Source organism: Hetaerina americana, unplaced genomic scaffold (assembly GCF_022747635.1).
Source record: "Hetaerina americana unplaced genomic scaffold, ioHetAmer1.1.p SCAF_1, whole genome shotgun sequence".
Lineage (NCBI taxonomy): Eukaryota > Metazoa > Arthropoda > Insecta > Odonata > Calopterygidae > Hetaerina > Hetaerina americana.
In genome coordinates this window covers 59,361,300-59,387,869 of record NW_027286069.1, presented here as the reverse complement: position 1 = coordinate 59,387,869, position 26,570 = coordinate 59,361,300, and the positions used below count along the sequence as shown (strand labels likewise).

At 35.1% G+C, this 26,570-nt stretch overlaps 1 protein-coding gene across 1 annotated transcript; it reads left to right on the top strand.

Moving 5' to 3' along the window:
* Positions 1 to 51: 51 nt before the first annotated feature.
* On the top strand, positions 52 to 24,075 carry LOC139700260 (dynein intermediate chain 2, ciliary). The gene is made up of 11 exons (XM_071598925.1): positions 52 to 99; positions 384 to 530; positions 699 to 912; positions 1,885 to 2,219; positions 10,581 to 10,869; positions 15,473 to 15,634; positions 15,746 to 16,011; positions 17,009 to 17,186; positions 18,745 to 18,973; positions 22,177 to 22,410; positions 23,895 to 24,075. Exons 1-11 carry the CDS (start codon positions 52 to 54, stop codon positions 24,073 to 24,075), a joined length of 2,283 nt encoding a protein of 760 aa, XP_071455026.1.
* The last annotated feature ends 2,495 nt before the right edge of the window (positions 24,076 to 26,570 follow it).

Genomic DNA, 26,570 nt, shown 5'->3' with positions numbered 1-26,570 from the left:
CACTACCCATTTCATTCGTCTTGAAAGAATATCCTTGTCAATCAGAATAACATGCCGGTGAAACCAAAGAAAACTGCACCTGGAACCAAAACTGCTAAAGTAAATTAATATCGTATGCTTTGAAGTATATAGTTACGTACTTGCATGGAATTCATATAGTATTTATCTGCACATGACAATTTCACATATGAAATAATTATATGATTATGTGAAATAACTGAGTGATTTATAAATTTGTTTATATTGAATGGCTTTGATGGTGTGATTCCATAAAGAAGTCAATATAGTTACAATAATTGTACATAATCTACTAGTAATTTAATGTTTATATGTCATAAAAATAGATGGATAAAATGTAATAGACTCCATTAATACATTTCTAGGTTTCGGGAAAAGGAAAAAGTCCAAAAACAGCAACAGGTACACTTTATCGGTCTGATGCCTTAGACATCATTCCCGAGGATGGAGACATCAGTGCAAAAGGGAAAAATCTCATTAGACATCCCGATACAGTTGACTTAAATGATGATGTATGTAATATATTTTTTAAGTTTCATCTTCTATATTTTTTTATCACTTCTAATATTTTCCTATGAAAGTATTTAAAATGTTCCAAATGGATGATAATTTATAAAACAGGTATATATCAATAGGCTCATTGAATATTTATAGTTACTAATTAATTAAATATATTTCAGGATTTGAAAGAGGAAATAACAAGAGTATTAACAATAACCAATACAAATATACCAGAAAACCTTGTAATTTTTAGTCACAAAGAAAAGGGATTTGAAATTGCACCACCACCAAGTAATCATTGTGAACTGATGCATTACGATGGTGATTATTACCACAAGGACTCCAAGGAAGGGAAGGCTCAGCTAAAATTATATGGAGGTTTTTCAAAATTAGGTGAGGTCTAACTACACCGTAAGTTTGGAATATTCTTTTGCTACAATCAGCCTACATAGCATCCCAGTTTGAATGCGACATTATCCATGTATTTAAATTCAACATGACCCATGATCCATCCAGTTGAATGCAGCGATCAAAATTCATTCAAACCAAAATCTTATAGTAATGGTGACTTCAGACTTGCTATATAGAATGGCCTTCTTGGTAGTTGTGGAAGTACTTGGCATAGTATGTGGGGACAGACTAGATATTATACTTAAAAAGGAAATATTTTTCTCATTATTACATTATTCTTTCCTCATGTTGCATTTTAAATTAATAAATATAGCAGTTCTCCTAAGATACTTTCAAAATAATTTCAAATATATTTTTTTTTGCAAGATACACACATAAAAATCATTAGCTGTTGGACTAAATGTCAAGACTAAATTAATGGTGGGTCTAAGATTGCCCTTCATCTTTACTATAAATAACAAAAAGTTTTAAAGCTGTACAGGAAAAACATCTTCAACAGATTTTTAGCAGTGTTCCTGCATATAAAATACTAAATTAGATATCACGTTAAGAGCACTTCAATTATTATAGCACACTATCCATCAAAAGGGACATGAAGTGTGTCCTTGGCACCTTTCAGTCAACTAATACTGATACAGGGTTTCTCTCCACCCTTCTTCCCCCATTTCCTGCAAATCCTACCTCCACCAAGTTGCCTACCTACCCCTAATGGTACAAATTACCTTAGCTGTTGGTTACCTCCCTGAATAACTACTACTAATACATATATCAGATTCTCAAAGATCTGGGTAAACTCATTGGGTATCCAGTCATTCATATAAATAAATATAGTATGGCCCCACACAGCATTAATAATTGTAAGATTACAAAATTTTTCTAGTTGATCTATCTGCTAATTAAGGTGTAGTTTTAATGTGTAATTGCTCTACCCCAATTTCATGCATATCATTATAGATATGACTCTTGGAGGAATGGATGAGAGCAGTGGAGAAAAATTGGATGATGAAATAGCAGAAGAAGATGAAGGAGTGGAAGTTGAGGGTGATGAGACCACTTCTAAAACTGAAGAAGGAAAAGATGAAGAGAAGGCAGAAGATCAAGAAGACAAAGAGAAGGTTGAGGAAAAGGAAGAGGAGGATGCAGAAGAGGAAGTTGCACCAGTTGATGAAGAGGTTGAAAAAACCAAAACAACTGATGCTTCAGTAGTTATTAATATGCCACAAAAGAAACTCACCAATCAATTTAACTTTTGTGAACGAGCTGCATTAACATACAACAATCCTCAAAGGGTAAGAAGCATTAGTTTCATTATTGGAAATTCAGTTCAGCAACGAAAAATATCATTAGATAAATTTTAGTTTGGTTTAGAATGTACCTCTACACATATTAACTAGCAAATCTTTTTATAAGAGGTATGTTCATTATAAGTCATATGCCCATACCTAATTGCATCATTTTATGCTTAGGTATCTTACCAATTTGCAACCTAAATGATGGCAGGATGCAAACTGATGTAAGGGTGGAGTGAGCTGGTCATGAAATTGACAGAGATCTCTCCCACCATTGAACCGTAAAGTTGAAGGCTGAAAGTTTACAGATGTAAATGGCCTATTTACTAATATTGACTGCAATATGTGCTTTAAAAAATTATTTTATTTTTCATTAATAAGCGTTCTCAAGAGACAGAAATCCATCAACTAGTATTGATATAGGGCAATACTTTTAAATTACTTAAAAACGAACTTTTTAATTTTGAAATTATTTTACCATTAGTCATCATCAACTATTTAAGATATTTCGATAATATTTTGATTTTATGAATGGCTTATATTAGCCCTGGATATTTTTACATAGGTTTTAAGCAATATGCATCTCAGGATTTCAATTACCTGTGAATGAAATTCTGGTCAGAACTAACAGTACTTGGATTTATTCATTTATTTTCATGCTATGCTGACAACTTGTATTACCCATACTAACCTTGTAAATTGTTGGCCAATAATATATGGTTTATCCCCTTCCCAACATACCATTTTCATACATGAATTTAACAGAGAGGTTAAAATAATTAAGCACATAGCATTTTTTTAGACAGGAGTAGAAATGTAGATTGGAGGCCTCTGAGATGTCGGTATGGAAAAGAATGAACAAAATTAAATGTAGGTTAAGGAAAAACAATAATGAAGTTCTAGGCATGTTATGAAAAGATAGATATCTGTTGTTAGCAATTCAAAGAAGGCAAGACAAGTATTTGTATTATTATTATTAGGTAATCGACCGGTTAAGGTAGGTTTTTGGATGGATATAATTACTAATTAAATACTTTGTGACTCCTAGCAAAACACAACATCCTACTCTACATCAGGTCCCTCTTCAGTACCTTCTTCCTCCCTTCATCCCACCCAACATCCCTATCCTGTTCCTTCCCTTTCCTCGTTTGCCCAACACTCTACCCTCAATCACAGTCTTCAACATCCCACTGCCGGTCAATACCCCCTTCATCCACCTTTCCTGCCTCCATAGGATTTCTCCCAACAAACCCCTCTCTTCGCCCAACATACCAAATACTTCCTCATTTGTTTTCTTCTCTGTCCATTTCACCTTCTCCATTCTTCTACACACCTATATTTCAAAAGCCTCCAGTCTACGTCTATCCTTCTGCTTCAATGACCACGTTTCCGCGCCGTACATAGCTACACTCCATATCAAAGTTTTTACGAGTCTTTTCTTAACATCTTTACTCAACGTCCCTGTCATCAACTCCCTCCTCCTTGTGAAAGCATCCTTGCCTAGCGCAATTCTTCTCCTTACGTCCCTACTACTATGACCGTGTTGGTCCAAAACATTACCGAGATACGTAAACTGTTCTACCTGCTCTAGTTTTGCCTAGAGCTGCCCTCCTATTTTAATGTTTAGCAAAGCCTTTTTCTTTCTGGAAAATCGCAAACCTTTGTTTTATTAATATTGATTTTCATCCCATACCTGTCGCACTGAATTTCCAATTCACTAAGCAATGCTTGCAACCCCTTGGCTGACTGACAAACTAAAGCTTGGTCATCAGCAAACCTAACTGATTTTACGAATTCCCCGCCCACTTTCATTCCTACCTCCAGTTCTTCCCATGCCTCTTTAATCATTTCCCTCCCATATATGTTGAACAGCACTGGTGATAATGGGCAACACTGCCTTACACCTCTTCCTAGCACTGCCCATCCGGACTCCCCATTCCCCACCTGCTCCTGAGCAGTCTGAGACATGTAGAGGTTGCGCATTAGCCTCCTTTCCATCCAATCTATTCCTATTTTCTGCAATATACTCATTAGTTTTTCCCAATTCACTCTATCAAATGCTTTTTCAAAATCTACGAAACAGGCAAATACCTCCTGGTTGGTGTTCTATATTCCTCTCGGTTAATAATCTCATTACTGCAATGGCATCACGCGTACCTCTCCCCTTCCTAAACCCAAACTGATCATCCCCTAAGTAATCATTTGCCCTACTCTCTATCCTTTTGTTTATGATCCTGAGAACAACTTTAGCTGTGTGGGATATCAAACTTATGGTCCTGTAGTCCTCACATGATGTAGCCTTTACCTTTTTCAGAATAGGAATTAAAATTGATCTCACAAAGTCTTCTGGCCAGATTCCTTCCTCATAGATACTACGAATCAGCCCATATAGCCTCTTCCTCCCACATTTTCCTAAACATTTCAATAGTTCCACAGGAATGTTATCCACCCCCACGGCCTTATTTAGTTTCATCTCCCTTAAAGCCCTTTCTATCTTATCATCTAGTATGCCTGGGCCTAAGCTACCTTCCTCTACGTCATATTCTTTTTCAATGTCTAATGTTTTTGGTCGAAGTTCTTTACTATACAGTTCTTCTATATACTCCTTCCATCTCTCTTGGATCTTTCCTGCGTCAACTATTACCTTACCTGCCTTATCTCTAACTGTTAGCATAGCTCTTCCTTTCTTACTTCCAGATAACAATTTAACTTTGCTGTACAGCGCACCGATTTCACCCTTCCTCTGGAGACTCTCCATATCCTCGCACTGCGTCTTCCACCATGCTTCTTTTGCTTTATTTGTTGCCCACCTCAATTTATTGTTCAATTCTTTGAACTTCATTTTGCCTAACTCTGTATTTACATTCTTCCATTTTCTCCGCTCATCCATCTTTGTAAACATCTCATCCGTGATCCATGGTTTCCTAGTCCTTTTAGCATTAACGGTCCCAATAGTGTCTTTTGCGGCTTTAGACAACCCTTTCTTGATACTTTCCCATTTTTCTTCGATAGTACATAGCTCTTTACCATCCTTCATGATTTCCTCTACCGCCTGTTTGTATTCCTTCCTTTTCAAACCATTTACTGCTTCTACACTCCATTTTCTAACTCGCCGCCCCTGCCTTATCTTTTTGAAACGGACGCTACATTTCATAACAACTAAGTTGTGGTCAGAGTCCGCATCCACTCCCGGGAAGCTGTGCGAATTTATCACACTGTTCCTAAACCTGTGTCTAACCAGGATATAACTTATCTGATACCTTTGGGATGACGACCGCGGAAGCCTTGCCTCCCCCGCTGCCGGGCACGACACACGGCCGATTCGGCCGAGCCCCGTAGTTGCCAGGACTCAAAATCTCTGTATAGTCCATCATGTTAATCTTGGGAATGATAATTGAGGTGGTTTCCCGTTGCCTTCCTCAATAGTGTTTTTAACGTGACACCATCACTTATTGGCCGCCCCTCTGGGGTCAGACGCCATTGAAGCTGCCTCACTGAGGAACAGATGCTGCGTGGACTGCCTTTCGTCTGGCTCCTAACCTTCAACCTATCTGGCATGGGTGACCCTACCAGGAGCAATTATTATTACTCCCGCCAGCACAGCTCTAGGGGTCATCGGAACGCACACGCCCTTCCACCACGTCAAGGTTGTAGTCCGGGGAGGGAAGTATTTGTATATACAGGCGAAAATGAGAAGCAGCGGTATACTAACAGAGGGGATAATGATGGTAAATCGAGGTATAGGGATGAAAAGAATCAGCACTTTGGAAGGAATTAATAGAAGCAGAATCCCCACAAAGCTAAAGAATGAGTAGGTGTAATATGCAGTATGGGGTTAAGGGATTCTTTGTGACATGTTAGCTAGGGTTTATGGATACAGTAGTATGTAGTGTCAAGGTCCATAAAAACCTACCTTAAGCCAGAAGACTAGAACTAATAATACTAGGGGCAGTCAAATTTAAAATGAAAACCCACCATAACACACCGAATGCTAAAAGCTAGCCTTGAATGTATCGATACTGCCATTGCTGTGGTAAGAGAACTACATAGTGACCACTCATATGCACATGCAGTTGTTGGCTTATGTCCTTGTAAGCACGCAGACTGATTGTTGTAGCCGGTGTTCAGTTTGTGTTTGACTGCCCCTCATAATAAAAAATTACCATATTTTCCCATCAATAATGTGCGCATTATCCTGCTGACCGGAGGGTCCCGGGTTTGATTCCTGGGCAAGGCCCTCTGGGCACCTGCAGCTCCACCCAAGCTAATGTGATTTTCCGGGTACCAGGTCTTCCTGGGAAACCATAACCGGCACAGAGAAAGGAACTGGCCCCCCTACCCTGATGTGTGAATTTCACACGCCGTCGGGCTTAGTACTGGGGGAATTCTACAATCACCTACTAAACCGACCTTCGGGTTGATTACTGTGTTTATGGTTTATGGTTTATATATATATATGTGTGTGTATATATATATATATATATATATATATATATATATATATATATATATATATATATATATATATATATATATATATATATATATATATATATATATATATATATATGTATATATATATATGTTTCTACAGATGCGAGGCATCTATACACCTTCAAGATAACTGTGAAGCCCTGGGCGCGCAGTATCTAAACAAATTCATGATAACAACTAAGTTCTGGTTGTGCTTGATACATAAGGTGGGCGTTATCGATGGGAAAATACGGTAATAGTTAACACAAGACACCAAATATTAGCTGAAATTTTATGATGGTTCATTGGGAAATTAATCCCATGCCAAGGAGTAGTCCATGTAAGCAATAACACACCACAGCTATGCAGGAAAACAAAATTAAATGCAGTTGTGCACCGGAAAATTGACCATTTGACAACATATTCCATACAAATGCAAGCAGTTTTGGATGGGAGTAGCTAAGATACCTTTCCAAATCCCTTTTTTCAGTTTTCAATGTCCAACCACAATCAATCAAAAATTTGTTCACATAAAGAACTATTGTAATTCAGACCTCAGAAAATTCAGGTAAAGGTGGCATCTTTTAGTATCAGAGTAAATGGAAAATGAGTGTGAGCATGTACATATACATGCCCATGTGTGTACTTATGTAGAAACTTATTTGTTAGCTGGTGCTGGTATTAGACATAGAAAATAGAATGGCCATCTTTCCCATCTCTATAGGTCAACATGGTAAATGATCTGCATAGCATTGCTTCTAACATCAAGCGTCAACATGTATTGCAAGAAATCATGGAAACCGAATTTTGACTTCCATGATTAACATTTAAGAAATTGCCAATATAGATGCTGACTGCACCCAGGCCCTCCCTACTCTACATTGCCTGCATGCCTACATGAAATATGCATATGTAGGTATACTTTGTTTAGCTGTCTGGCTTCTTTAACAAGACCTACTGAATTTGTACAATTTTGTAACGTAAGTTTAATTTCACAATTTTGTGACACAAGTTTAATTTTAATATGTTTATTTAATTTCCTGAGACCTAAATTTATTCCAAAAAATTAGATATTTAACTCTCTTGATCTTATTTATTGTAATTAATCGATGAATTGAAAGTTCTTGGATAGCCTATATTTTTTAGTCTATGCTAATGCCCAGGAGCCTAAATTTATGCTTATTCCTAGATAACTTCATTCTTAGCCAAAATATATTCTAAATGGTAGGTAGTATACCTTTACAATATTTTTTAGTAAAAATACTCATACTAAATCAATAGGCCAACCATATTGATTAAATTATGGTAATAATATTAGGTTGCCTCAGGTCCAAGGCCTCTAGGCATGAGTAGTCTCCATATAGTAGGCCCTGTTTGGCATTATCTTTTTTGGCATAGACCAAAATGTACCAAAATGGCAATTCTCAGATTTCTTTGATTTATTTAAGATATTTATTTAAACTCAGACAAGAAACCACGAAAAATTAATTAAAGAAACTTGAAATGGGTTTCTAATGAACCAGAAGATAACCTAATATGCATTTTACCACAGAGTTGGTATCAAATGCAAGAAAGCTAGGGACTGGTCCCTAACTTTCTTGTACTTGATATCAACCCTGTAGTAAAATGTATATTAGGTTATTTTCTGGTCCATTGGAAACCCAAAAATCTTAGGTACCAGGACCTTGGACAAAAACCTAGGTATTTCTCAGTACCTATATGCTGGTATCACCCTAGGCTATTTTCAGTGAGTGGTGCCTTTGGCAAAAAATACTAGGTTTTTTATAACTACCCCTAGGTTATAAATCCCACCTAGGGCAATAATTTTAGTTGGTAGTACCAAGGGCAAGAATCATAAGTATTTCTAGGTGCTGGTACAAATCCCTACTTTCTCCTATCATCATAAGAAAAATCTTTTATTTACTAACTCATTTGGCAACGTCTCCATTAGTTGGTATACTTTGATTAAATATGGTAAGACTTTGGAATGACTTTATACTGACAGGGTACAAATAATTAGCAAATACCATCAAATAGGAGTGCAATAAAGATTCTAATCAAATATTTAAATATATGCCAGTGTACTTGCAAATATTCATAAAATATCATCAATGATATCAACATAATGAAGATTTCAATGAAAATTGAAGGAAGGTACTGGTGTATCAAATATTCATAGTAAAAACAATACCATCCAGGGTACAATGAAAATTCAAATACAAAGAAAATAGATACTGGCTTATGTACCGGGATATCAGTATACTTTGAAAGATCAGATTCTAAATACCATTATATTTTAAATACATTGCTGTTTGATTAAATGTTTTATTTTCATATTCTTCCCATCACTACTTAATAACAGTGTTATTCACAATTTTTTGGAAGTGCATGCTGGTATAAATGGGATGGTCCAGTAGTACCCAGCCTGACCTAGAGTTGGCGGCGGTAGTTGTTTGAAAAATATCACTGTGTTAGAATGTATGCAATATATAAAGCATATGTTTCAAGTTTGAAGACGCTAAGTTATTTAGTATTTGTTTGGTAGCCATCAATTGTGAATGTTTTCCGTGAATTTGTGAAAATGGAGAAAATTGGTCATCCTTATGTGGCACAATACTTTTATTCAAAAGGCCTCAGCTCAACCAATATAAAAGCTGAACTGGATTCTACTCGGGTGAGTCTGCTCCTTTGTTTACAACAGTAAAATATTGGGTAGCAGAGTTTAAAGAAGGCCGTACGAGCTGTCAAGAAGAGCATCGCATTGGTCGATTAAATGAGGTGACGACTCCAGAAACAGTGAAGAAAATCCACAAAGTGATACTGGATGATCGTCGACTGAACGTGGACGAGCTAGCAGACATAGTAGGCATTTCAAAAAGTATGGTACGTTGCATATTAACTGAAAATTTGGACATAAGAAAGCTGTGTGCAAGATGGTTGCCACATTTGCTCACACTCGAGCAAAACCAGTGTCATGAAGATGTTACAATTGAGTGTTTAGCAAAGTTTCACAGCAAAAAAGCAGAATTTTTGGGCCCTTTCATAACTATGGATGAAATATGGGTCCATCACTTCACACCCACCCGAGACAAAAGAACAATCAAAACAATGGATTCAAGAGGGAGAACTGCCTCCAAAGAAGGCGAAGACCGTTTCATCTGCAGGCAAGGTCATGGTGTCGGTTTTTTGGGATGCACGTGGGATAATTTTCATTGACTATCTTGAAAAAGGAAAAACTATCAACGGCGAGTGTTATGCAAACCTATCGCAATGTTTTAGTGATGAAATCAAGCAAAAGTGGCAGCATTTGGCTAAGAAGAAAAAGTTGTTTCATCAAGACAATGCACCAGCTCACAAATCCGTTATTGCAATGACCAAAATTCATGAATAAAAGTTTGAATTGCTACCTCATGCATCCTATTTGCCAGATTTAGCCCCCTCAGATTATTTTCTGTTCGCAAACTTGAAAAAATGGCTCAGTGGTCAAAGATTTTCCAACCGTGAAGAAGTGATGTCAGCAGTTAATGGCTATTTTGAGGAGCAAGACAGTCCTTATTATGAAAAGGGTATGCAACTTATTGAACATCACTGGGAAAAGGGTATAGAGCTGAAAGGAGATTGTGTTGAAAAATAAATACATTTTTTTCAAAATTTTTGTTTCTTTTGTTGGGTTAGGTACTTATGGGATTACCCTCGTACACACATACACATAAGCACACAAAAAAATGGACATTATAAAGAAAGAGAATTTTCAGTCTTATTTGATAATTTATTAAGATATACAACCAAATAAATTGAATTATGTTAATTTAATTATTGGAAATTGTGTTTTGAATCAAATGTTGATAAAACAGAGTGCATACTCTTAGTTCATTGAAATCATTTCAGGATATGTCTACTCAAACAGTACCACCCCCAAGGACTAATTTTTCACGTCTCCTTGCACAATGGACAATTTATGATGCATATGAAGAAGATTTTGCACATCAGCAGAGACTGAAAGAATTGGAAAAGAAAAAAGAAAAAGCAGCAGCAGGAGGAACATCTTGGGTAGGGCCTTCAGTTTCAACTAAGACCAATGAAGTTGTACATGACACAATAACAAGCCGAATGCTTCGCGCAGCCAAAACACTGGAAAGGATGCTGAACCAAAACACCTATGAAGAAATTTCTCAAGGTATATAGTACAATATTATGTGTAGCCAAGTGTAATTATAAATGCTGATATGCTTCAAACTTTTTCTTACAAAAAGCTGCAACAATTCAAAGTAATGCCGGAGATTTTCATAGGTGTTGCGACGTTTTTAATTTCCTATTTATCTAAAAATTACAAAATTTCAATTTTTTCATTATTTTTCTGGATTGTTCAGGATTTTTTAAAGAAAAATGGTAAATGAACATTTATTTATTGAATTTATTATTTGTGTTATTTTAAAATAGCTAATAGTTTAATTTGCCAGTGTAATATTTCAAATTATATACTATATGACTTGTCTCTGTTGACTACAGCCAGGGTACTGGGATGATGCAGTGCCTAATGCACTTGCTTCCCACCCCAAGGGCCCGGGTTCGAATCCCAATGACGTTCAAATTTTTCAGTGGTATTCCAATCCTTACTTGCAGTGCTATCTGGAGAGCCCTTTAAGTGAGTTGCCCAGTCCACCAGATGGAAAGTTAAATCGTGGAATTCTCGGCACCTTTCATTTAGGGTAGGCTTATTCTGATGCCAGTTTTCTTGCTACCCTTCCGCCATTCCCTGAAACATCCTACCCCTGCCACTTTACCCATCTATTCCTCATGGTGTAAAATGACCCCTACTACCACTTGTCCCCCCTGAAAACTACTACTATTTGACTACAACTTAAGTGGTGGAAGAAATTGCATGTACTTATGACCCCAATAGATGTGCTAGTGGGAGCAATGATAATTACTACTGGTAGTGCTACCTATGCCAAGTTGGCTCAAGGGTAGGAGCCAGACAAAAGTTAGTTCTGTAGAATCTACATATTCTTGAATGATGTGGCTGTAATGACATCTTACCCCAGTGAGGTGGTCATTAAATGGTGAGACCACATGGAAAACACTATTTAGGAAGGCAACAGGAAACCACCTCAATTATTTATCCCCCAAAACTATAAATAATATAAATTTTATTGAGTCCTGGGAACAACTGAACTCTACCCACGAGAGTGGGTGTGGGGCCCAGCAGTGAGGGAGGAAAGGCTTCTGGAGTTGTCATCACATTAAATATGCAGTACTGACAGCAGCGGCAAAAAAGAAGACGCAGAAGACAACAACTATTATAATAGGGACTAGGGAGTGCTAGAATTACATCAAGGATAGGGAAATTAAAAAACATCAAGAACTAGATGAAGAGAGAATTATAGATATGTTAGGGCTGTGCTAGTGCTATGGAAAGATAGGATGATTTGACCAATTATTACTGAGTAATATACATTTGAGAGGAATGTAGTTTATGAGCAGTGGCAGTGGTATTGAACAAAAAGGTATGAAGAAGATTAGTAAACATGGAGCAGGTGAGTGATAAAATATTTTTAATAGAGGTAAAACCTTAACCTCTGAACTTCATGCTTATTCAGGTTTATACTAGTATATCACTAAGTAAACTTATGGAGGAAGAAGTATACAAGAGAAAGATATTCTATTTTTCTGGAAAGGAACACTTGATAGTAATGGGTGATTCAAAAGTGGGGGGTGGGAAGGGAGAAGTGGGAGCGAGGTAGGTGGGTATACTTCAGAAACAAGGAATGACTGCAGGGAGAAAACAATTATTTTCTGCAGTAAATTCAGCTTAATTGTAACCAAATCTGACCAAACTTAAAACTATTAACTGCTGTTCCTGAATCTATGCACAATATAATCAAAATGATATCTCACACTTAATTGCCTGGCATTTCTAGGGAAATCCCGAGGCTTTCTGAGAGATGTTGGTTACATATTATCATAGCTAATCACAGATTTAGGAACGCATAATCAATTCACAATTTCCGAAAGAGCAGATGTGGGTTCAAACCATAATTATGCAGAAGAAAATTTAAATAGATAAATAATAAACTAAAGCAAGACACAGAGGCACATGGCAGATGAAACAATATAAGAATATGGGAATTTTACAGAAATATGAAACAAGAGCACTTAACAAAAGGGTGACTACTGTAAGGAAGCGAGAATGGAAAATCTGTGCACATTATAAGATATAAAATGTGAAAATTATTACCCCAAAAAATATTCAGGAAATATGGAAATAATAATAAGAGAACTGGCTAAAAGGGAAAGATATTAGGCCAGCAGGTTTAGCCATGGCAAGAGCATATTATATCTCTAGGGATAACTTAGGTTCAGGCACACTTTCTTCAGAGATAGAAAAGGTATTAAAAGAAATGGCATCGAACAAGGCTTTTGGGACACATTAAATCCCTGGATAACTGCTAATGGGTTTAGGAAAATGAGGAAGAGAGAGAGAATTTTTATGGGCCCATATGCAGCATTTATGAGGGAGGACTTTGGCTGGAAGAATTCATTCCATCAGAAATAATATTCATAACAAAAAACAAAAAGCTGTGAGGATTGTAGACCAAAATTTAGGATAATAGTCAATAATAAGTAGAAGGATGGAATAAAGGATTAAGAACTACTTAATGGAGGGAAGATGAGTTCACGTATAAAAATGGGAGGAGTACATGCCATATGCATAATCAAGTCATTGAAAGAAGGGAATATAACCAAGCAGTTTTTTGCTTCATTGATTTCAAGAAGACATTTAACAAAGTAAATTAGGTTGAATAATGAGTAAATTGCAGAAGATTCACTTCAACATTTTTTTTATTTTGGTAGATGACACTTTGAAGTGTCACAAGTAATTAAGTAAAAATTTCACCCCATGTGTACCTGTAAATGGGAGGGTTATTAAGATGCACAATTTTGAAAAAGAAATGTGCCTTTTATTTTTTGCAGGTGTAACTTTGCCATAGCTCTTTTCTTGTTGTTGAAATACCAAAATCCACCTAAACTTTTGAAATTCTCAGGGTTACTGAGTGGCAGTCTTACCTACCACATTAATCAAACAGCTCTATCTGTTCAAGCTCCAAATAATGAAGAGAGAGATCAGAGATTAAGAACAAATTGAACTCATATTTTATCAATACCTTTTTACTTATGCTAGATTAGAACTAGATTGGAATTGAAACAAAAAACAAGAAATAATGAAGAAATCATAATTATGCCAGATCTTAATAGTAGCAGAGTCTCAACAAATATTATGCAAGTGTAGCTAATTCTGCAAATGCTACAAACAATTGATGAAAATGGGAAAATTATCCTGCAAATTATTTAAATTAATAGGAAGGTAATAATAAAAATGTTTTCTTACATAAGGATTTACAATATAATTGAGTGAGCTCCTCTACCATTTTAATACAATACCTTTTCCAATTGGTTTACAATAAGATAAAATCAAAACATATATTTTGCATTAATGAAGAAAATACATTGTGTAGACAGTGTTGTATTACAAAAGACAAGGTGATAGATTAACAACCAGAAGAGAGAAAAAGTTTCCACATTCTTAGTACATGGGAAACTGGGGTGAAAAAATTCAACAGAACAAAGAAAAAAAGCAAAAATGAAATAAACCAGAATACAATTTGAGGGATTAAAATGTTCTAATGCCAGGTAAATGCCAAAACAAATTGGATTAGCGAAGTCCAAAATGAGACCCTTTACTTCCTCTTTTTACTTCCACATGGCTCTTGTCAATCATCATGTTTCCGGCTTTATTGGTACATATCTTTCTCTCCATTAAGGTAGTTCACAAATGTTCTGGTCATTAGGTGAGGAGTATTTAATTAGAAATAAGTGTGAAATAATACCTAGTCAATATGCATAAATTAGGAATATGTACGTCACCTGTTTCACTAATTTGCATTGTAATAACCAGGGTTTTTTGATCATTCAAACTGTTGAGATCTTCTCAAACAGGAAAATAATGTACAGAACGCCTCTTAAATTGCAGCACAATATCCATACCCTGAGTAGGATTCAAATCTTTGACTTTTGAAATAGCCGGCAAGCATACTGGAGCTAAGCGAATAAGGACCTAACTGGAGCAGTATCTGAATATGGGCTTGTATTGTAACAACATTTTACCCAATGCATGATATCATACATATGTAAGAATCAATGGACAAAAATATTGAACATGACTTAGAATTTGTGGTGAAGATGAAGAAAATGAGATTTGATTGTAGATTTAATTGGTACACATATACTTGCCCTGAGATTGTGGAGCAGTAGAGCATTTATCACTGTACCATGAAACAGGAGAAACTTTACATTACTGATACTTGACTCCTACAAATATACAATCAGATTTAAATTTCCTTAATAAAATCATTACAATTGACAGAAAGGTTCTTGTTACCCTCATATTCATTGAGATAAAAACCCAGGAATTTTTCCCTCAAGTATTCCAAATGGAAATAAGTTTACTTGTGATGAAATAATCTGTTTCACAAGAGTATATTTATGAATTTTTGCTGTTTAGAATGCAAAAAAATGCAAAAGGTGGCAATTCAATAAATAGAGAGGCACGTTATCTAATACATTGATAACTATTTTTCAATCAATCATTTTTTTGGGTCAATAAAATTAGCAGTAATATCATTGAGTTAGATTTGTACCATTAGAGATACAGTAAGAAGTTATTTTTTGATTTGTGATCTTCTCTCTGGAAATGTAACTGTCCCTAATTTTAATCACAGATTTCAAGTACTGGGAGGATCCATCAGATGAATATAGGGAAGAAGAGGGAACTCTGCTTCCATTGTGGAAATTTAATTATGACCGTACAAGAAAAATGAATGTGACAGCTCTTTCATGGAACCCACAATACAAGGATCTTTTCTCAGTAGGCTATGGTTCATGTAAGTCAACCAATGCATTGACTTCTCTTCAAACTCTCCGACATTATATTATTTTGATTTGTAAAACTAAAAAAAAACTGAATTTAACTGTACACTTTATTCTCCTTTAAGTTGACTTTTCAAAGCCATGCATGGAAGGGTGTGTTTGTCTATTCAGCCTGAAAAATACATCACATCCAGAATATGTGGCTTGGTTGTGGACTGGAGTTTGTAGCTTAGATTTCCACCCACAAGGTCAACCATATTTAATAGCTGTTGGGCTTGTAGATGGCAATGTTGCAGTTTATTCCATTCAGAAAGCTCCACCACATGTTCTGGACAAACCTCTGTATCGAAGTGATTCAGTGGCAAGTAAGCATAGCAGTTCAGTTTGGCAAGTAAGTACAAAAAGAATTTACCCTGGCCAACAAATTTTTCTTCTGTTTTATAATATTCTTTGTAGCTTCAGAATTATTTATATTTGACTTACTGCAGTATTCCGCATAATACATTTTCTTGAGATATCTAATTGAGGATTTTTATAATAATAATCTTTTATTATTACTTTTTATTCACTTGGATAAATGGTACAACCATATTAAATGTCGTCAGTATAAATATTACTCAATATATAATGGTAAAGTCTTCAATGTGACGAGGATTGTCACAAAAGATTCCATAGATTGAGTAAAGTAGGTTAGCAAGTAACCAGGTATATACCCTCTTCTTAAAATTCGGGACACAATCTGATTTCAGCTGAGTAGGCCAGTTATACAGTTGAATGTTCACATTATGAAATGAATTGTAAGTTGAGGGCAATCTACTATGAGTGGTATTTAAATTTGCTTTATCCCTAATGGTCTAATTATGGATGTGAGACATTAATTGGTAAGTTTCTAGATTAACTTTTGCATGAATCACAGCCTTTAAGATATATAAACTAAATACAGTCATGATTCCATTCCTAATAAAAAAAAGAGCTTACAGGAATCACATGATGGTATATTAGCAAGAAAGAGAATAGCTCTCTTTTGTAGCAGCAAGATTTTTTTAACATGTGGGGAATGACCCCATAACTCAATATCATAATTCAAATGACATTGATAGAAGGCTTGGTAAAGATTTAAACGATACTCATTTGAAATGAGAAAGTTGAGCACTCAACATATAAACAGCTTTACTCAGTTTATCACTGATTTGACTGATGTGGGTCTCTCAGTTAATTGTTGTATCAATATAAATTCCTAGTATTTTAGCAGTTTCAATTTCAGTTATTTTTTTTACAGACTACATAAAATATGCGCTATTTTTTTCAGCATTTTATGGATAGTACTTTCAAATTACCTAGGAACTTAAATATTCTTCCATTTATACAAATTTTCTCATTTTTTATAGGTTCGGTGGGGATCGAATATGGCTGATGGAGAGATCACATTTTACTCTGTATCTTTGGACGGCAGTGTATTTTGCTGGGTTGTAGCAAATAATGAGCTTTCTCGAACTTTAGTAATTACCTTGTCTTTACCAATTGAACCTATACAAGGGCCAGATAGTGTTACCATACCTTTGACAGGTAGGAAAATATTTCTCAGCTTAAATTTACCTATTATGCAATAAGTCCTCGATTTATTCCATTCATGTTTCTCATCATCTGAGTATAATTTCCATGGTAGCAAGTGGCATCTTTGTAAATAGTTTTTCTCATAATACCAATTTTTAAAAGTTATTTCTGAAACTTGCAAGAAATACCTTTTTATAATTATGAACATTTATAACCAGCCTCTTCATAATTAATTCTTTTCTATCTCTATCACAAACATTCCCATATTTATTGTGTCAGCACAATTTGGTCCAATCATATAACCCCTTCACAAAAAATCTACAAAATTGTATGACCTTCTGCTTATAACTGCAACCAGGAATAATATATTCTGCAAGCTACAGAGTATCATGTTGAGGCAGTAAAGTCTTGGAAATGGTCAGAGAGAATGAGGGTAATATTTGGGCCAGCAAGCATTCAATGCATTTCCATTCTTCTATAGCTACCATGCTGAGGGGTTTTCATCTTAGAATAGCTATAATATCGGCATTTTGTTATCTGTTCCATCATAGCCATCACTAAAATATTCCAAAAGCAAGAACTAAGTCGGCTGGCTTTTGTGATGCAAGACTTACACATATCAGTGGAAAAATAGCGTGCATATGTAGTAATTCAAAACATGTATGCTTGTCTAAGGTGGCAAAAATGCCATAGCATAAAGGTGTATTCATCCCCACATTTAAGTGTAGAAGGGAAACTTGGGTATCCCTGGATAAACATACATGCCAACTGAATTTGGTGGGTATAGTATACTTAAGGAGTGAGGTAAAATTAGGAAAGATTGAATGAGGAATGAGAGGATAATTAAAGACTCTGGATAGGGTGTACCAGTGATAGACATTATGAAAGAAGTGAGGCACACTGGATTGTACCAAACCTATGTTAAAAATTGTTTTGGCAGTAGAGCAAACTCTGGGGCAAAGGAAACTAAATATTCAAATTACCTTTCCAATAGTTTCATTTTTGCATCCAGAGAATATAGTTGAGCTTCTAATCATGAATGAGAGAAATATAAATCAGGTTTCACCAAATAGTGCATGAAAGTTTTAAACTAAAACTTAAGTTAAGAATAATACACCTAGGAGTGATCAATGAAATCACCACAAATGAATCGTAAATAAGAAAGATTTATAGTGTGGTGCTACTAAGTTTGGTACCATATTCACCACATACTTCCCAAGCCTTTATTGCATAAAAGGATGTCTTTCTCTTTGCTTTGTGGATAAAGCAACGTCAAACCCTGAGTTTGATAACAATAACATTGCAAGGATATGATTCCATTGGATTATGCACTTAACTAATCTTCATCAGTTCATACTATTATTGGAAACAGCCTATGTGTGCGGGGTACAGGGATGGTACTGCTACCATGATCCTAGTAGATATTCAGTTTCTACCTACTCTGTATTAGAAAAGTATCATCATTCCAAAATTTCATTTGTAGGCCAAATAATAAGTAACATTGAAACCTGACATTCTTGATCATCTTACTAATTAAATTTATAAAACAATGAAATTACTTATATTACAGCATGTTGCACAGCTTTTGCTTTCCATCCATTGGAGCTGAACATATTTTTGGTTGGAACTGAAGAAGGTAGAATATATAAATGCAGCACAGCTTATGCATCATTGTACTTGTCAACATGGGAAGCTCATCACATGCCTGTGCATTGTATTGATTATAATGCATTTAATCCAACCATTTTCCTTTCTTGTGGAGGCGATTGGAGGGTCAAGATTTGGGAGGATAATAGAAGGTTGGTTACCAATTGATTTGATTTTGTAATTCTTAATTTTATAACCCTACATCGGTGAAGTCTCAAATAAAAACCATTTTCAACAGAAGTCACTGTTTTAACAGAATTGCCTAAACTGACTATAACCATAAACCATAAACACAGTAATCAACCCAAAGGTCAGTTTAGTAGGTGATGGTAGAGTTCACCCAGAACTAAGCCCTATTCGGCGTGTGAAATTCACACATCAGGGTAGGGGGGCCAGTTCCTTTCCCTGTGCCGGTTATGGTATCCCAGGAAGACCTGGTACCCGAAAAATCACTTTAGCTTGGGTGGAGCTGCAGGTGCCCAGAGTGCCTTGCCCGGGAATTGAACCCAGGACCCTCCGGTCAGCAGTCCAATGCTCTACCCACTGGACTACCACGACCCATAAAACTGACTATATTTAATAATATTTCTTCAAGCCATAAAGGGTTTTTTAATTCACTGTAAAAGTGAAAAAAGGAGGGGAATATTGAGATTGGTGTGGTGATTTACAGGGAAAGTTAATCCCTCACCAGTGATCAAACACATTCAAAATATTGGGATGCTCACATTTATATGGAGTGGTATTTCCAGAATAGGTTAACAAGAAAATTAACCCTATTTCCAGGGATCATAATCAGGAACTTACAAATACCTACACAGTAGCAATGGTTAGCCTAAAGTGGTTTACGGGGAAGTTTTTCTCTTGCCAGGGACTGGCTCTGGGCTACCTTAACTATTTATATGTTAACTAGGAAGAGATCGATTAGGTTTACGAAGAAATTAATTCAGACCAAAGTTATTCTAACTGCTACAATATCTGTTATCAGAATAGCAGCAGCAGTTCGTTTGATGGCAACTGGTTTTTGTTTAATCAAATTTAAATTTTTTTGTTTAATCCCAGCACAAACACAACCATAAGGAAACATGCCACATGATATTTTTAAGTTGATTCTCATCAATTGCCATAATATTTAGTACCTTGCATTTAGTAGTTCATTTTTGTCCTGAAACTTGTTAATATGTACTGTTTTTCAATAGGAGATTTTGGGTACTTAAATTTGTCTGTAAAAGAATATGCAGATCTCCTTAAAACCCAAGAATATTTTCTATATGCATTCACATTATGGATTTTCCAAAAATATGTTGTACAAATAGATTATTAAAATAAGCTGAAGATTATTAAGCCAAATCGATTTTAGCAAATAATAATTCATTAATCCACTGTTAATAAAATATATTTCAATCTAGGATTTTATGTTGCTTTGTCATCTTCAGGTCACCTGAAGATGATGAGATAACCTCAAATCCTAGGTCAAAATAATTGTACTAAAAGTGGAATAGTGCAAAATTATTTGCCATGAATCGATCCTATTCACCTTCAACAACATCATGCCTTGATCCACAAATTACATTTATAAGCTAGAAAAAACATGCACAAATGCACTCCTGTGCAAATGCATTCCTGTACACACTCAGAGCTCACATCATTTCTTATTTAGAGGTTTCATGTTGTATGTCCTTCCTTACTTCAATCCTCAATTATTCAAAATAATTCATGGAATTTAAGGCAAAGAACAGTCCCTAAACAAAAGCATCACAATTGTGCATTTTATGTTGCAATTATATCAAAATACATCAATTAATGCAAAAGCTATGACAAGTATATTGCGTATTACAAAGCATCTCCAAGACATATTATTAAGTATTTGAGTCCGGCAAAGTTTCTCTTATGCATTATTAAGACAACAGTTTAGGTTGATCATTTCTCACAAAAAGACTAGTCTCCAAAACACACTTCTGTTTGCTAGATCAGTAGAAACATGAAATAATTATGTAAATGATACCAACGGGAGCAGCATCTTAATCAATAGAATTGCTTCACCCAACATGAATTTTTAGTTATGCTTTCAGAGCATAATGCTTTCAGCGAATCTAACTGTAATGGAGCTCCTTCCTCTGGAAGAAAAGAAGAGAGCTCACGATGAGACCCTAGTCAATCATATAAATTAGGTTTAGGACAGTGCAAATTGATTTTTTTTGTTTAATTTAGGACATGACGGAAACTTTTGCTTTCGGCAAACATGACTTCTACAATTGATGACCACTGCATCTAACATCCACTGTCAAAATCTTCTCGGCCAATCAGTTATTTTGGAGAGGTTTAGAGTATGAGAGGCTAGGATTTTGTTTATTTTTATTTTCAAAGCTGGCTTTCTATTATTTGAAAACTGTTATTACTCTCCCATCAATTAGAGGAAAATATTCAGACACAGTTCCAATGAATGACTTCATATTATTTAAAGTCTGGATGAATATTTAAATTAGAATTCATACTTATAGGTTACTTTCATGTTTTTAAAGAATTTTACCCGAAAACTCAAAAGGTTACCTATTCATTTTTGTGTTATTTTACTTTTTAAGCCTAGCATTGTAATCTTTAGAGCATATTTTACCAGAGTGACAGCCTGAGGGTTAGCAGTATACCAATGCGTTGTCCTTGCGACATCATCCAGGCATCCCTTCAACATCCTGAGTTCCCAGCCATGTTATCCCATCACTAATTTTTTATTAGGGAATTAATTCTTAAAAAATCAACTTCAGATTCATCATCCAGGTACTGCATTTATTCAAGCAAGGCAAAATGTTTTAGGAAACCACCTGAAAATAAACTCCTCCGGTAAATTGTTGGAGTATTTAAATGCAGAGGAAAACCATATTGCAATTTAATTAGCTGAATACAAAATTGCAATGATTTTTTCACTTATTTAAAATCCAGATATTTCAAAGTCTAATTTTTACCATCCCTTGAAATCCCAATTAATGATTTTCTAAATAATGCATCAATTATTTTCAATCTATAAGGGAAATTTTTTTAAAAGATCAGTTCCTGGCCAATACTCATTCCAGAAGTTATTGGTCTGAATGCGGCCTTAAACATGGAGATTGCATTGTCAATTTGCTTAGGCAATGGTTGGTTGTTAAAGAGTACTATCATGAGAAAGCATGAAACTTGAATACTGCAGCAGCCACTTTTACCATTACAGTATTTGTAAGTGCAGAAATATTTTAACATTGACTGTATTTTAGTTTTATGTCATTTAATTCATGAACTGTCACAACACATTTCTTGATCTTTAGAATAACAGATGAGTTAATTGTGTCTATGTCTTAAAATGGTTCCTTTTTCTCTTTAATAGTGAACCCCTATTTGTATTTGATGTTGGTTCGCCTATTGGAGATGCAGCTTGGGCACCATACTCCAGCACTTCTTTTGCTGCTGTTTCGTGGGATGGACGGGCACATGTGTTTGATTTATCAATCAATAAATATCATTCTATTTGCACACAAGCACTGGTTCAAAGGCGACGTAGTCGACTGACTACATTGGCATTCAATCATAAGCATCCTATCATCATTGTAGGCGATGACAGGTATCACAGCTATATTATTTCCAGCCATTATTATTATCATTGGTCCACTGCCTTAGAATAGGTTTTGATGAGTCCAGGTACGACACATTACTGTACTCATAAGCTCTAACTAACATGACACAATATAAATTACACAGATTCAAGTGTGATGTGGTGGAATTGTTCCATAATAATGGACACAAAGACTATCACAATTTTTCACTAAATAAAGAATTATTCATGACTAGTTTCTATGCACTACATCATTTTCAAGAGAAAACATGATGCAAAAAACCCTTCAACTCCACCCTACGTCTTACAATAATGCAATCTTTAGTTCTGCATATTTTCTTCCTTCCTTGATTTCACTGTTTGAAAACAAGCAGGGTATTTCCTTTTTTGGTTTTTTGTGTCACTAATGTGTCATATTATTAATATTTCTTCCTCCCCCTTTCCCTTCAAAGGACTTCCAGGTAAGACTCGAGAGGGAAATCCCAGGTTCTGCCACCAAATTACCTCCTACACAAAAAATTTCGAACTTATAAAACCCCTTAACCTCCTGAGACTGATAACACAATTTTCATTTCATTTGTACTTCCCTGGCATTCAGCTCCTCAAAATTATCTTAAAATATACACCCCATCTTTTCCAAAAATAAAACCACTGCCAATCTACTTACCAAATACCTCTATGTAACATTTAAAATATCCCACAAATCTTTAAAACATTTTTAATGCCACCAGATCCATCTCTCAATATCCACCAATTCCCAAAATTCTTCTAACTCTTTCAAACCAAGTGAGGGCCCAACCCAATTCTGTACTCACCATGCTATACTTAACTCAATAGCATTCTCAAATTTCATCCTTTCTTTTATCATTTCTTTCTGCACTTCAAGCAACAGAGAATGTCCTTAAATTAAAGCTCTACCCAGCTTTTTACACTGGGCGATGCACTATAACTCAATTTCAAGAATGAATAACCACCAAGCATCTTGTGATCTCTTCTCCTTATCAAACTCCCTCCCAGTTCCCAGACCCACTGCTGTCCACAGCATCTGTTTCAATAAGTGTTAAAATGAATCAATTATTGCATCTCTACATTCTTCAGTCATACTGACTCAAAAAGCATGGAGTAGGCATTGATACAGATTTTTTAATCCTTTCAACCTCCCCGATTGAATGTTGCTCATTAGAAATATTCCCATCCAGCTTACTAAGATGAGGACTTCTTCCAAATTTAACACTCCACCATGGCTGGGTGTAAGAATATATACACATAGAAACCTGCACTCTATAATGATCCCATGTGACCTCCTTATATCTTGTAACATCATCAGTAATTTGTTGTTTTATTGGTACACATAACAAGACTTGAACAGTTTTTTCCTCATTCAGTATACATGTAAAATATGTGAGGACTGGGGGATAAAAAACGTTTACCAAATAAATTTCTTGGGAGAGAATAACTGTCCAAATTTTAATAATAAAAAAATCATCTTTCAGGGGTATTGTGACCAGTTTAAAACTGTCACCAAACCTCCGGAAAAAGCCAAAGCCACCAAAGAAAGGGGTAGTTTATGATCCAGCACAACTGGAACTTGCGAAGTTAGAAAAACTACTTTCCCTAGTAAGAGAGCCTTCAACACTGACTCCTGCACCTGATGTTGCCAGCACAACATCATGAAAACATCAGCTGAACTTATATCACATATGAACTCTTGATTGAGTATGTCTACATTGTACAAACTTTTTGTAAATAAAATAATCCAGCCTTTTCTGTTTTCTTTTACAAAAATAATAGCCAAAATGCATATTAATATAATATTTTTATTATGAAACCAAAAAGATCAATCATAGATAAATGTCAAAATAGTTGAATTTGATCATCATTTCGATGTCCTCTGGAATGTAAATTTAATTGTTTTATCGAATTAGTCTAACATACTTGAAAAGACAAGTTTGTCCTATACATAACACAATCGTTTTTGTCCTTGTGATACAGTTGTTCCCATAATTTCAAAGTAAAAATCCATTTTTTAGAGTCCTATTGATGAACAAATCAAGTAATCCTATTAAAGTGTTTCAGAGATCTGGATTTGAGGTCCTCCATGAATATTTTAATAATACTTTATTCATTTTGATAAATGGTACAACTGTATTAAATATCATCAATATAAGTATCACTTAATATATAAACATAAATTCTTCAATGTGATGAAGATTGTCAAAACAGAATTCATCAATTGAGTAAAGTGGGTTAGCAAAAACCAGGTATATACCTTATTCTTGAAATTCGGGATTCATTCCAATCTTAGCTGAGTAAGCAGCCAGTTATACAGTCGAAGGTTCAGGTTATGAAATAAATTTTAAGTTGAGAATAATCTACAGAAAGTGGTATTTAAATTCCCTTTATCCTAATGGTGTAGTTATGGATGTGAGATATTAATAGGTAGGTTTCTTAATTACCTATTAATTAATTTAACTTTCACATGAATCATAGTCTTAACAATATATAAACTAAATACAGTCATGATTCCATTCATTATTAAATAAAGGCTCGCAGGAATCAAGTGATGGTATATTAACATATATAAGATTAACGATTATATTATTATTAGCATCGATTATATTATTAAGAATAGAATATTATAAGATTATATATAGAATATTTTCGTATCAGCAAGATTTTTTTCAGTATGTGGGGAATGACCCCCATAACTCAACACCATAATTCAAATGACATTGTTAAATGATACTCATTTGAATAATTAACACAGTTGAAAGCCTTACTAAAATCACATAGTATCACAGAGACTGAGTCCCTCTCTTCAAATGCATTAATGACATAATTAACTATGGACTCTAAAGCCATAATTGTAGATTTCCCAGATCAAAAGCTCTATTGTGGTTTGGAAAACAGATTATTTGACTCTAAAAAATCACATATTTGATCTTCCATTACATCTTCAAAAATTTTACCAAAAATAGGGACTATGGAAATGAGATCATCTTTATCACCTTTCTAATAAACATGTACTGTTTTGGGATATTTTAGTGCTGTTGAGAAAATCTCCTGTCCCAAAACATAAGCTGAGTAACATAGCTAATGGTTCTGCAATGAACACAACAATGCCCTTAATTAGGGAATTAGACAGACAAAGATATCCTTACTGGTGGATTTTTTTAAATTTGTTTGGAGTTGATATAATATCAAATGGGGTAACAAAATTCCATTTAAAATTTAAATTATTTGGAGGAAGATCTTGCAATATTGGCATAATCAACTTTTTTAGACAACAAATTGTCTTCAACAGCTTTTAAGAAAATATTGTTTCCAGTATTTGGGGCAAATGTAAGACCCAGATGGAATGGATCTCAGTTTATGGTAGCTTTCAGTTGTCATTGGGAACCTGTTTCAACCATGATACAAAAAAGGCTCACTTAATCAATCATAGAGCCATCCAACCAGGCGATGGTTGACATATCATAAAACACACTTAGTTGTGCTTTCAAAGAAAGTATCAGAGGATGGGGACTTGTACAGGTTGCATTATTTAATTATTCTCAATTTACAACATCATCAATATTTCAATCCTAAAATTAAGTTTACTGCAGCTCTCCATTCTTCTCTTTCAGCGTTAATTCGCTCACCCCCAATACCTTTTCTGTTTTACATCCTTCTTAATTTCTACTTGCCACTTGGTCTTCCTCATGGTATCTTCTCTTCAATTTTTTCTTCTATTATATTTCTAACTTATCTATTGTGGCTCAAGATGAATCAAAGCCATCTGGTCATTCTCTGCTGTAGAGTTCTCCATCTTTTCCTCTTCCGCTCCTCTACATGCTTCCTCATCGTAAAAGCAAGACCATTGTGACAATCTATGCAAAAGGCAAGTTAAAAGAACCAAATGTGTTCCACTGCAATGAACTCGAGACTAGGAGCCATCATAGCCCTAGGTGAAAAACATACAAAGGAATAGAAACATTCTATGGGAAAAGTAAATGTGTGGGTTGTAAAAAGACAATGAAAATATTAGCTGCCGAAGGCTACCAATAGAATACTGGCTGAGGCAACAGAAGGGATTCCACAGTTACAGATTTGGGTTGGAAAATGAACCTCTACTTTTTTCTACCTCAAGATTAATCTATCACAAGGTCCACGTTAAGGTTATATTTGAT

Coding starts and splice junctions, on each gene's coding strand:
- LOC139700260 (XM_071598925.1), top strand. CDS start 52: ATGCCGGTGAAACCAAAGAAAACTGCACCTGGAACCAAAACTGCTAAA. Junction 913..1,884: donor TGGAGGTTTTTCAAAATTAG/GTGAGGTCTAAC, acceptor ATATCATTATAG/ATATGACTCTTGGAGGAATG. Junction 10,870..15,472: donor CTATGAAGAAATTTCTCAAG/GTATATAGTACA, acceptor TTTTAATCACAG/ATTTCAAGTACTGGGAGGAT.